This window comes from Pyrus communis, chromosome 17 (assembly GCF_041283825.1).
Source record: "Pyrus communis isolate YQ-2024b chromosome 17, ASM4128382v1, whole genome shotgun sequence".
Lineage (NCBI taxonomy): Eukaryota > Viridiplantae > Streptophyta > Magnoliopsida > Rosales > Rosaceae > Pyrus > Pyrus communis.
Genome location: NC_142581.1, coordinates 10,729,891 through 10,743,023, shown reverse-complemented (window position 1 = coordinate 10,743,023; position 13,133 = coordinate 10,729,891). Strand labels below are relative to the sequence as shown.

Below are 13,133 nucleotides of genomic sequence, written 5' to 3'. Positions count from 1 at the left end.
TTGAAGAGTTTCTTAGATTAGGCTCTTTAAAATAGAGCTTTAATGGTTTTACAGCTTTTCTAGGAGATGCTTAAGGTTTGGTGTTGCAAACCTAAAAAATCTCCTACTTAATTTGATTCCAAAATCTTATTCAAATGTTATTTCTATCAATTTTGTAAGTTATTTTAGCCGAATGAACAGAGAATATATCAATTTTTTAATACAAGCAATATTCATACACGAAACTACATTAAGATGAAAAAGAAATGTTTGGACATAGAAAACCGTAGGTTGAAGAAAAAAACTCGAAACTCATTTTTAATTATACATAGTTGGTCAACTTAATGTGTAGACTTTGGTTATTTTGTTAAGGATAATACTAAGAAGATCCATTTTTGAACCAAATTGATGTGTCACCTATAAAAAACAAAAATGTTAATTAACACTTAATTAATAATTTAAACATCTACAACCATATTATTTGATTTGTAAATTTAATTTAAAAAAAATTGATCTCTCTAGTATTACTTGAAATATACTTTATTTTTTATAAAAGAAAAATTTAGCTTTTATTTGACTTTTTTGTCTTGTCTTGAGGAATGAGAATTCCATCCGGATCCATATGTTGGGGATCTTAGGAATTCTCATATCTTAGTACGGTCAATTTTTATTAGGTACTATTTATGTTTAATTTTAAATAATAAAATTCAAATGATTTCAAATCATACGATATACGATAAATGGTTAGAATTTAAAGATTCCCACCATTTGGATCCGAATCCTCATCCTGTCTTGATGGTATCGGACTGGTTCATTTGTTGAGGAATTTAATGTTGGAATTGATTAGCACAAAAATGTCATAATCTCAGCTTTTACAAATAGACCAACCCAATAAATACCATTGCATTTAATTCAAGTCTACACACAGAAACATATGTATCAATCCAAGCCATGCATTCTACTTTCCATCTTTTCGTTCCAAAAATTTCTTTAGCGTGATGTGACAATGCCGTGTTATCAATTTATTTATATTTTAATACATATTTATTATAAGGTGTAATCTTTTAGTATGATTGTCACACTTTATGTTACTAAACTACAAGTTACAATATGATTTGATATTTTTAGTTCGATAATATATCATTTATATCATTCATTCATAACATAACACTTAAATTAGAAATATCAAATGACATTGCGACCTCCACATCTAATAATTTTTTTTTTCGTTGACTGCATATATTATCAATTGCTATATGGATATCTCCTTTATCCATTAATATAATACATATTGGATTTAACTTCGGAATACGACTAGGATTAGCTTCTAATAAAAAAAGATTAGGATAATCGCCGCAACCATGTGAACGACACACAATTATTGGCAATTGTGCTGGAGGCTGGAGGGCTGTTTTCTAGCTTGGCTTGCTTGACGGGTTTTACTTTTATAAGCATTAGGAACAAGAAGATGCTAGGAAATGCAGAATCTCTGATATTTCGATGGAACGAAAGCACCCAACAAATGAGAAAATTTTCAGGTTCCTGAAAAACGACCCAGTACCACAAGTGTTATAATACAATTGATTGAATTTTTTTTTCTTCCAAATATCCAACCACTTGTATTACGACATTTGGCATATTTGGTGGGCTGGTTGTGCTAGGTTGTGATCAATTAAAATGAAGTTGAGTAGAGTCCATTGTTTGTTGTGTCAAACTATGAGCTGGACATAATGCGTTATGAATTCATAATAGAGTGTGTTTTCCTTATACATGAGGTACAAGTCATGTTTTACAAAGTCTAATAAATCTCTGCTAATCTAATCTCATCTAACTCACCAAACAGGCATATTGAGCCTTGTTTTCAGTATAAAAAAATAAAAAAATAAAAAAAATCTCTCTCATCAAATTGCCAAGAAACACCCCAAAAATAATGGCAGGCAGGGGGCACAAGGCTGACTTGCTGGAACTCAAAGGCGAAAAGAAGGGTTTAAAGTTAGAGAAAGCAAAGAAAAATCTAACAAACCAATAAAATGTCCACTGCTTTTGTCACATCCGGACACAAACTTGCAAATACAATTGTCAAATGGCTGTCTTTGTCTCTATTTTTCCAAACCATGCATACATCTTTTTCGTTAACAACATATTTGTAGATTTCTTCTGTCGTGATTCGAAGTATTTTATATTCTGAGATTTTTATTAATTAGGTATTTTGTCAAACACGCTTCGAGGCACAATAAAGTTTTTGCGTGTTTGCGTAGACTTAATGTGAAAGCAAAAAATTTATTTCAATTTCTTTCTAGAAATATTAGATGTGTCATGTAGAACAATGCCCACATCTCAGTTTTGTGAGGGGACACCCGACTTTTGAGCTTTGATTTTTGGAAGCCATGTGGAGGAATGAAGTAAGAGAGCACAAGCAAAGCTTGACTTTTGTTTTAGGTCAATACGGTCGACGCTCTCCTTGCTTAATTAATTAGAGCTGCTCACCTGCACATCAATTTAGATTTAACGCTCATTTAGTTAAATCTCAATCGTTCAGTGATTGTAAAAAAATGTACAGGGGCGAATTTTCATTGTGAGGTATGAAATTGGGTTTAGTTGGATCAGGCCAAGCTCGTATTTGGGTGGGCTTTTTTCTTCTTCCAAATATACAAGCCCAATGTGAAATAGTAGAACGAAAAAAAAATAATTGATTAATGATTAAGAATAATTCTTAATGAATAATGCTAAGGAAATTAAATTTTGTAAACTAAATGACATAAAAGTTGGTTATTGAATTATTATCGCCGATGATGTGGGGCCCAACCCACCCAAACAACCAACCCTTGGATCCTAGCTCGAAACCAAATTAACCTTCCTTGACCGCCGGCGGGTAATCCAAAGATAAGAATTAACCTTTTTATTGAATTTTAATTTTTTTTCCCCCTCCTATACTCCGCTGGTAGATGTTGTACGCTTCCAGGGCCGAAGGGTATAATAGGTACTAATGTACACAACTATAAAGGAAAATATCGATGGGCCTCACTGCAGGCGATTATAGCTGCCTAAATCGTTTGTCTTAATTTTCCATGAGATACCCGATGCCGGGAAAATCACGCGCGGACCGTTTAAGCGCTAAAATATACATTTTACTTTTAAATATTTTCTAATTTAAAAATAAATACTAAACCCAAAAATGCTGGCCGGTCCCACCAGCACAGACGCCTCGAATATCTGATTAGTCCTTGACCCCACTCTCTCCATCAGCGCGTGGCCTTTAAATTCTCGATTCTCATTTTTTTTTTATTTAACAATTGATGTTGTGTGCATTAAAGGAAGAGGATTAGGATTAACTTTATAATGAACTAGCAATAACGTGGTTTAAATTCATCTTTGACGAGAATCTAACCTAAAATCTCTTACTTACAAGTAAAGAGGAACATTATTCTTGTTCTCTCTTTTGAGTGCTACCTTTCTCTAAAAACATTTTTTAGCATATCAAGAATACTGAACACATTTTCGACAAAAGAAAAAGTGAATGATGAACACATATTAAAATTTGTGGGCAATGCTATGAAAATTAATTTTTTTTAATTAAATTTGCAAATCAAATGTTGTGGTTGTTAATGATTAGATTATTACTAATGTGATTATTTCTTATTGGTGACACATCATTTAGTTTGTAAATTTAATTTAAAATTTTGATCTCCCTTGCATTACCCTAAATTTGTTGTTGAAACAAAGGATCTTGTTCTTGTTCCATTGTATTGAGAATTCAAACTTATAAATTTGTTCGCTAAATTTCAAAAATCGGGAACATATACTACATATCATTACATAATTAGAGAAATACTTGAAAAAATTTCCTCCACTATGTAGTTTCAAAAAAAAAATCTCTCCATTGCATAGCCTCTTTGTTTTTTAATTTATATATGGTTTTAACTTTATTTGTAAATAATTTTTTATATAAAAATAAATAAAACCAGAAAGAAAAGAAAGCTCCGGTTTGTGACTTCTTTTACATTTTCTCGCAGTTTCCTCCTTTTTTATTCTCGCAACTAAAAAAATAATAATAATAATAAATAATAAATAGAAAATAAATAAATAAAAACCACATCAATCAACCAATCACTCAACCAATCAACGAAACAAACGATGACTCGTCATCCTCACGACCTTCATCATCATCGTCCTCCTCATTAAACCAATCGCCTCTCCCTCCCTCACTCCCTCCCTCCCTCCAATTCCTCGGACCACCCCCCCCCCCCCCCCCCCACACCCCCCAAAAAAGAAATCGCGATTTCAAATCCTAACCCGGCAACGGCGTCGTTTCAAACGAGTCGTCGCTGTCGTCATCCGATCATGAGGCCGATTCAACCGCCGCCCGGAACGAACCCAGCAGCAGCACCACCACCACCGAGACAAGTAACCAACCAGAGACGACGTCGTCACGACCTAACCCTACCCCTCCCTCAGCGGGACACATCGCTTGCTGTGCCGCTCCCTCTCCCTCCGCCCGGCCCCAGCTCGGCCCAGTCCTCCTCGGCCCACAGCGCGGCCCAGCAGCTCATCAACTTCTCCGAGCTCGAGCGCTCCAACCGCATCGGGAGCGGAGCCGGAGGCACCGTCTACAAGGTCATCCACCGCCCCACGGGCCATCTTTACGCGCTCAAGGTGATTTACGGCAACCACGAGATCGAAACCCTCCGCCAGATCTGCCGCGAGATCGAAATCCTGCGTGACGTCGATAACCCCAACGTCGTCAAGTGCCACGACCTGTTCGACCACAACGGCGAGATCCAGGTCCTGCTCGAGTACATGGACGGCGGGTCGCTGGAGGGCAAGCACATCGGGAACGAGAGGGCCCTCTCCGATTTGGCCGGGCAAATCCTCAGCGGCCTCGCCTACCTCCACCGGCGGAAGATCGTGCATCGCGATATCAAACCCTCGAATCTTCTGATCAACGCGAGGAACCAGGTCAAGATCGCCGATTTCGGAGTGAGTCGAGTTCTGGCTCAGACCATGGACCCCTGCAATTCCTCAGTCGGGACCATCGCTTACATGAGTCCGGAGAGGATCAACACCGATCTCAATCACGGCCAGTACGACGGCTACGCCGGCGATATATGGAGCCTTGGGGTCAGCATATTGGAATTTTACATGGGCCGGTTTCCGTTCTCCGTGGGGCGGCAAGGTGATTGGGCGACCTTAATGTGGGCTATTTGTATGTCTGATCCGCCTGAAGCTCCGGCCACTGCTTCCAGTGAGTTCAGGCATTTCATTTCTTGCTGCCTGCAGAAAGAGCCTTCGAAGAGACTGTCGGCGGCGCACTTGTTGCAGCACCCGTTTATCTCCGGCAATGGTGGCGGTCAGGCCCGGCAGCCTCATCAGAATCTTCGCCATCTGCTGCCGCCACCGAGGCCTCTTTCATCTTAGCTCAAATAGTGTACTTTCTACTTTCTTCTTCCTTTGTTTTCGCTGCCCAATTACTCTCTGCTGTTGGTTTCTTTCTTTTTCCATGATAATGATAATGATCATATGATGACTTTGTGTCTTTTTTCTGCTGGATTGGGAGACATTGGGGAAATGGGTTGCCTTTGTTTTCAAATTTTACTTCCTAGTTTTGTTTAAGCAATCTAAATCAAAATCTATCACCTCAACTCTGCCAATCAAATCTGTCATTGATTGTAATGTGAGTGGTTTGGTTACCAGAAATGGCAAAATTTGGCTTCCGGGAACTCCAAGTTCTGAGTGATTAGACTCCTTTTAGCTATTATGTTGATTGATTGGTGTGATTATATCTCATTGGGCATTGGATTTTGGCTTCTGCAAGATTTTTCCCATTTTTGGTTAAATCTTTTTGTTGGGTATTCCTGGGAAAAATCATTTCTTTGTTTTTTGGTAGAGAAAAATTATGAATCTTTTAGGGTTGGATTAGATTTTGCCTAGATAATATCCATGAACACAAATCTCTCTCTGTCTATCATCAGAGTCTCATAGAGGAGAGATTACATGGAAATGGGAAGCTGCAGTTTTTACCTTTTCTTTTCCCCTCTTTCTCTTTCTGTCTGGAACTGTATTTTCGTAGGGCTGCTTTATCTTTTCCTCAGTGCCTTTGATTTTGGTAGTATGAATGGGTGTGTGCGTGTGTGTGAGCATGGAGAAGAACTTTCATGCAACAAGGACACCAAGGTGGTGCCACAAATCAGTCATGTGATGCCATCTATTAAAGTTAAATTCATGGCGACGCGTGATAGATTTGGAGTAACGCCACCTGGTGGCATGTAAGTTTGAGTTGTTTGCATTCTCCTGAACTGTTATGGAGTATTACACTTGAATTGACAATTGATGAGCCCTTTACCAGCTAGTTGAGCAAAAGAGTAGGTGGTAGGTTTAAAACAAGAAAAGCTTTGGATTTATGAATTAGGTGCTTGTCTTTGTATGGAAGGACATGTTAATAATGGAGGACACTGGTGTGTGAGGTCATAACGGGGCAATCCAACACTTGCAATTCATTATACTTTTGCGTTTCCATAATTCGATTTTTTTTTATTTGGTGCTTTTTGATTAGGTTACTCATTTGCTTGTGCAACATTTTGATAATTTTTGCATGCGTAACATTTTCTGTTTGGGATAATACTGCATTCACATTTTTGGTATAGTTTTGGTGATTTTTATTTAAGTGTAATTCAAGCCTTTGATGGTCCAATTTTCCTCAAAAAGTGCTTATTTTCCTAATTGGGTTACAATTCTGATATCTTTTCGTGGAAAGGGATCCGCTTCGGATCCCTTCCACCTAATCCACCTCATCAAATAATCCGGATTCTTAAAATTTGATCTAACGGTTACAAACAGGGCTCCACTCTAAATTTGTAATAACTTTGGCCGTTAAATTAAATTTTAAAGGTTCGGATTGTTGGATGAGGAGAATTAGGTAGAAGGAATATTGAGAGGATCCCTTTTCCGTTTGGATGATTTTGATAACGTATCAATTTTGTGTAAGAACGAATCTTGGGTTTTTACGGCAGTGCGGCACGCAATATCCAATCCAAATGGAAAAAGGCAAAAGCCTAAAGTTGCAACCCCATCATCTCTCTCTCTCTCTCTCTCTCTCTCTCGTGTTTCCGTACAATTTTTCTGTGTGTGTAGGCTCTCTTTTGCAGTCTTGCGTAGGTAAAACCTTTATAGAATGGATAAAAGTGGAACCCACATGACTATTATGTGCATATTATTTTGGGTTAAAGATTCTCATCGCATCCTTTTTCTGGGAATATTAGGTATCTTGTGATCGGGATAATTCATCATATATCTTATATCTTATTGTTAGAAATTATTTTAAAATTTAAAATTAAATATAAATAATATTTATCGAAAACTGACTGCACGATATACGATAAACGGTTACAATCATAGAATCCTAGGAAAATAATGGATCCTTTAATTCACCTTATCCTAGTTGGTTTCGTTGGAAAAAAAAAAAGAAAGAAAAAGTGGGGTTTAAGAGGACAGGTATATCCACAAATACTCTCTGCATATGGGCCGGCCGGGCGGCCGGTTGGGGGGGGGGGGCCGCGATTGGTACGAGAAATTACAATGACGGTTTATTCATCTCATAAAGCTTTTTTCGGGCTTTTTTTTTTTTTTTTTTTTTTTTTTTTAATATGAAAATTGAGTACCAAATTTGTTTTGTTTTATTTTGTTATTTTCAAAAGGACCATGATTGTCCATTGATTTAGTTAGCCTACACTTTGTATTCTAACTCGTTAAACAACATCGAGTCAAACCGCCGTTTTTTTTATAGAACTTTTGAAAATACAATAGATGAATAATCATTCAATCAAAATCATTTTCCCAGTTAAATATAAACCTATTGATTTATTATATGTCGATGCCGTTTCAATTTGGAATGAAAAACAAAGAGATAAATAAGAGTTACTCTTTGGCTTTGTGAGGAAGATCCCTCCCACTGGATCATCATGACCCCTACGTTCCAGCTTTTCAAAAGGTGATCCGGAAGAAGAATTCAAAAAAAGGATAAGGCTACAAGAAAGAACCTAGAGAGGAAGTTCCTCCGAAACGAAGGAAGAAGAGGAAATGTCGCTCAAAGGAGAAATGCAGCCAGAAGACGAGGAAATAGGACTTGAGTCTCTAGAAATGTTTCAAGAGGGAGTTCCAAGGAAAGAGGAAAATTCAGAAAAAGAAAAGAAAAAGGTTGAATGGATTATCCCGAACCTGCCTCCACCAATGCTCATTTGTTGATTAATCTGAGGTGGGTTTTGAATAAGAATAGAAAGACTAAGTTTACCCGGTCGATCTTAAGAGTAAGCTGTGAGGAACAGGGGTTTGCGTACTCGACTACCAAGAAGAGGCGCAAAAGATAAGTGCTCCCGTTACTCAAAATGACTAGTAGGAATCAAACTATGAACATATTCTAGTTGCAACATGTTTCTCCACCCTTGCCCATTAATTGGGTTAAATTGAAGGGTTGAATGTTTATGATGTTAGAAGAAACACAAACCAAGAACAAGTAATATGAATTACTGTGATCAAAACACAAACTAATGTTCATTAAACTAATGTACGGCGAAGATCATACCTGCAGATGAACTCGAAGAAGCAGCCACGTCCAAGTGCACCTTCTCCTCTCTCCAGTAATCGGTTTGCTCTAACTAATAATAGGTCTTAGTTCAATGATAGAGCGTATAAACTATGAGAGCAGAGGCCACTATATATACACAACATAATCCTCGCCAAATCCCATAAGGATTCCCCTATTAGAATCCTTATAGACAACCAACATAGTGTTTCAGCATAACATGGATTACAAATCCATTCTCAATAAGTCTTCCTATCCAAACTTGAATCAAATAACTTAATCTACGGATTCATACTCATGCTCATATTCTAACATATGATTGTTTTCAAACCCTACTATTACTAAAAGACAACCATTCCAAATCCAGAGTCTAGTTAACAAAATCGATATTTCAAAAACAGAATTTCGTTGAGTACGATTTGCCTTTGAGGAGGCAAAAGATAGGTCCATGACATTTAATGAATTGAATTCTTACTCTTAAGTCATCTAGAGATCCTTACGTGCCACTCAAATGGATTTCAGATGATATGTTTTGACTACATTTTGTAAGAATGATAATGGAGGTGATACATTCACACTAAAATACGAGTGTGAGTGGTATTTTGGTAAAATTTGAAGTATATAAATGGTATCTACGCACAATCCTAATGATTTATATACATAGTGTTTGTACAATTTTCCCTTTAACAAAACTGACATAATTATATCAATATTTACTTGTAGACAATAAAGGTACGTACCAAACATTGGAAAAACTGTAACCAAATGTGGACATGCCAACATCCCCTCTTCCCACTTGGTTGCTTTTCCAATTGTCATGCCCCCAACACATATTCCTAACCTATGTATTCACTTTTGGATTCCCATACATAGATAGCTCATAGCCCCACCAAACCTATCCAATTCAACCCTGCCTCTCCCACTTTTAGTAACACCTCCACTTCAACGTACCAAGATCCTCTCTTGATCCTTTCTGTGAGGATCCTAGAGATCAATTGGCCTTGGCTGTTCACTAAAAAATCGAATAGTTGTGAATTATTTATATTTTAACGCATTCAGATGCCTCAGCCCCTTACCTTTCTCTTGGTCATTGTCGCCTCTCTCTTCTCCCGTTCACTTACCATCCATAAAGAAAGCATCAAGCTTTTAATAAAAACACAACCCATGTGAATGAATTGCTTCAAATACAAGAGATGTGTAACCAAATTTGCGCGTCGCCGTAGGAGGTGGGGAGGTTAAACCTTTTTATCTGCAAAAGAACACATACCGTGATTGTTAATGAATGATTTTAGCACAATTGTTTTTTAAAATATAATTTATGTAGAATATCCTAATTTTTTATGAACTTCTTAACCTAAAAGTATTTAAATTTCATAAAATAATGAAAAATGACTGAAACTACCCCATGAAAGTCATGGAAAAACATGGAATATGAAAGTCATGTGACAACATGGAAAATCCTAATTTTTTATCAATGTCTTAACCTAAAAGTATTTAAATTCCATAAAATAACGAAAAATGACTGAAACTACCCCATGAAAGTCATGGAAAAACATGGAATATGAAGGTCATGTAACAACATGGAAAATCCTTTCTACACATGAAACACATGAAGCAATAGTTTTGGAAGTGGTTAGAAAGAAAAAATGGAAGAATTGCACGAGGAAATTGATATTTGTGCGGATGTTTGAAGAAATACATAGGTACTTATAGAGTTTTTCGGTGAATTTTAATTTTAAATAAATTTTTAATTGTTTTAGCCATTGAATTTAATTTTGGACTGTTAGATCTTTTTTTTTTACCGTTTGATTTGCTCATATTCAATCTTAGACTTTCAATTTAATGTAACTATAAATTTGATTTAAAAAATGAATTTGGACTATTGGATCAACTAATACCCCAATCTTTACATACGTAGGATCAAATAAAAGAGTTGTTGGGCTTGTCACAAGTGGCCGATGAACGTGGCGCGCGTCCAACTGTTGTGCATGGGTCACGTGCTGGGCCACTCACCTATCTCAGGCTCATTTTTTTGACCGAAATCTAGCCTAAACTAAATTTTCTCCCCAATCTTTGTTTTAGCCTAATGCTTGGAGATGCTTTGAGGGTACAAAGCTTAACCATTGCGTTTGCTCTAAACAAGGTAGAAGAGTGGGCTAAACCTCACGATGGGCTAATCATGTTAATTTGGTTCGAATTTTTCTTTAGCGAAAATTGAAACTAAGACCTCTCACTTCAAGCGAAGGGAAATTTCACTAGGTCGTAGTATTAAGTAACCATATCCAAGCAATATTAAGACAAAGGAAATCGAACCTAAAACATCGAGTACAAAGATAAATACTCTTAACCACTTGAGCTACATACTCTTTGCTTGAATCTTTAGGCTGCTTCGGGAAACTATAGATAGGCATCACATGATCTAATAAAAAAAAGGGTATATTATCAATTTCCCCCCTAAACTTGTGACCCTTGGCCAATTTTCCCCCTGAACTTTAATTTTGGCCAATTTCCCCCCTCAACTCTCATAATTAGTCAATTCCCCCCCTGAACTTTAATTTGGCCAATTTCCCCCCTCAACTCTCAAAATTAGTCAATTTGCACCCTACTGTTATTTTTTTTTTTTTTTTAAATTTTCCATCTATTCTTTTCTTAATTTTCAATCTTTCTAATAGCTTCCAACAAAGTACTAAAATTAACATAAACTCACCTGCATAATATAGGGTAAAATGTACAAAAACATAATACAATTAGTATGTGACATGGGTTGATTATAAGAAAAAGTTATGAATCGGGTTTAAAGCATGTAGAAGAAGAAATAATAACAAAAAGAAATAATAATCCTAAACTCATGGATCAAACCTATTTCAATAAAATGGGTTATTCTTAATAAGGAGTCGAAAATTATGAATAGACTAGCCGTTTTTTTACTAAAGCTCGATTCTCCGCAATTTACTTGAACTTAGCTTTCACTTTTATAAAGAAAATTGTATTCACATACAAAAATTTACACATCAATCCTTTTTGTTATCAAGTTTGTATAGTCAAAAAACAAATAAAATTACTCCATACTGATTTATTATGACTAATAATACTATCTATGATAAATTGTAAAATTCTAAATTTTAATCTATTTGTAATAGGATAAAGATATAGGAACATGATTAACATACATCTTATTTAGTTTCTTACACACACTTGTTTAATTATGATCAAATTAAAAATTTAACAGTAGGGTGCAAATTGACTAATTTTGAGAGTTGAGGGGGGAAATTGGCTAAATTAAAGTTGAGGGGGGAAATTGACTAATTATGAGAGTTGAGGGGGGAAATTGGCCAAAATTAAAGTTCAGGGGGGAAATTGGCCAAGGGTCACAAGTTTAGGGGGGAAATTGATAATATACCCTAAAAAATATCCTCGTAGCCAAACCAACTGTTAAATTTCAGAACGACAAACCCAACAAACTTTAGCACAAACTACATATTGACATCTCATCACATGATCTAATTCAAATTTCTTTCACTGACATCACATGACCGAATTCTAATGTCCTCGTACCCAAACAAACTATCATAATGTGATCTCATGATCTAATAAGGCTCAGATTCATGGGTTTGATAGGAGCTTGGAATTTCATCTGGATGCTTGATCACATTCTGATAGTTTGTTTGGCTACTAGTCTTGTGCTGCGCTATTTCGAAAGCAAAACGACGAGCAAGCTTCTTCATATACGGGACAATACATATAAAAGAATTTGAGTGGAATAAAAGCATCACAAACGAGAGACATAAACTGAAAACAAAGCAACACTGAAAGCAACATAAAACCAATCGACATTGACACTTCCACCACCAATCAAAATGGTTAGGTTCTACAAAGAAAAAAAAAATGCTACTCATCATCTATTTTTACCATCATTTGTATTATTTCTCTCATAGAGATGAGACCTACATGCGTTGAAGTATAAAATAATGTTTAATTGGATTTGTACATTTAGCAATGACATGGCTGTTAACATAACTTTTGACCAATGTGATAAGTTGTGAACAATTAATATGGACTTGAGTTCAGTTCTTTATTTGTTATGTCAAATGTGCAAGGACAAAAATGAACATGATGAATTATAAATCTACAATAAAATAAGTTATGTAACTTATATTTATACATAAATTACAAGTTATGTCTTATTTACACCATATATTAGCACCTCTCAAAACACATTTTGAATTACATAAAACAAAATGGGACCAAAGTTAAGTTTCGAAAAGCGCTAATGTATGGTGTAAATAAGCTTTCTTAATATTCACTTTTGTGTTTTGTACCATCTTATGATATTATGACGAAACACATTTTCTATACATGAAAAAACGTGGAGAGGTGATTGAGCGATTGAGCAGTACCTGCTTCTTTTTGTCTTTGTAAAATATGCGGCTACAAAGTTACAATTCGTCGGTATTTGAAAAAATTAGATGGATTAGGATTAAGAGAGGAGTAGTCGATCTCATTTTTATTCATGACTTTTTTAGGCTTAATTGGATAGATAGTCTTGGTGGTGATAAGGTTATTGGAAGATAGTCCTTGT

At 36.0% G+C, this 13,133-nt stretch overlaps 1 protein-coding gene across 1 annotated transcript; it reads left to right on the top strand.

Moving 5' to 3' along the window:
• Nucleotides 1–4,079: 4,079 nt before the first annotated feature.
• Nucleotides 4,080–5,512, top strand: LOC137707904 (mitogen-activated protein kinase kinase 5). The gene has a single exon (XM_068446847.2). The coding sequence runs from the start codon at nt 4,321–4,323 to the stop codon at nt 5,392–5,394; it is 1,074 nt and encodes a 357-aa protein (XP_068302948.2). The 5' UTR covers nt 4,080–4,320; the 3' UTR covers nt 5,395–5,512.
• Nucleotides 5,513–13,133: the final 7,621 nt, after the last annotated feature.

What these genes read in the sequence shown, in the direction of transcription:
- LOC137707904 (XM_068446847.2), top strand. Translation starts at nt 4,321, where the DNA reads ATGAGGCCGATTCAACCGCCGCCCGGAACGAACCCAGCAGCAGCACCA.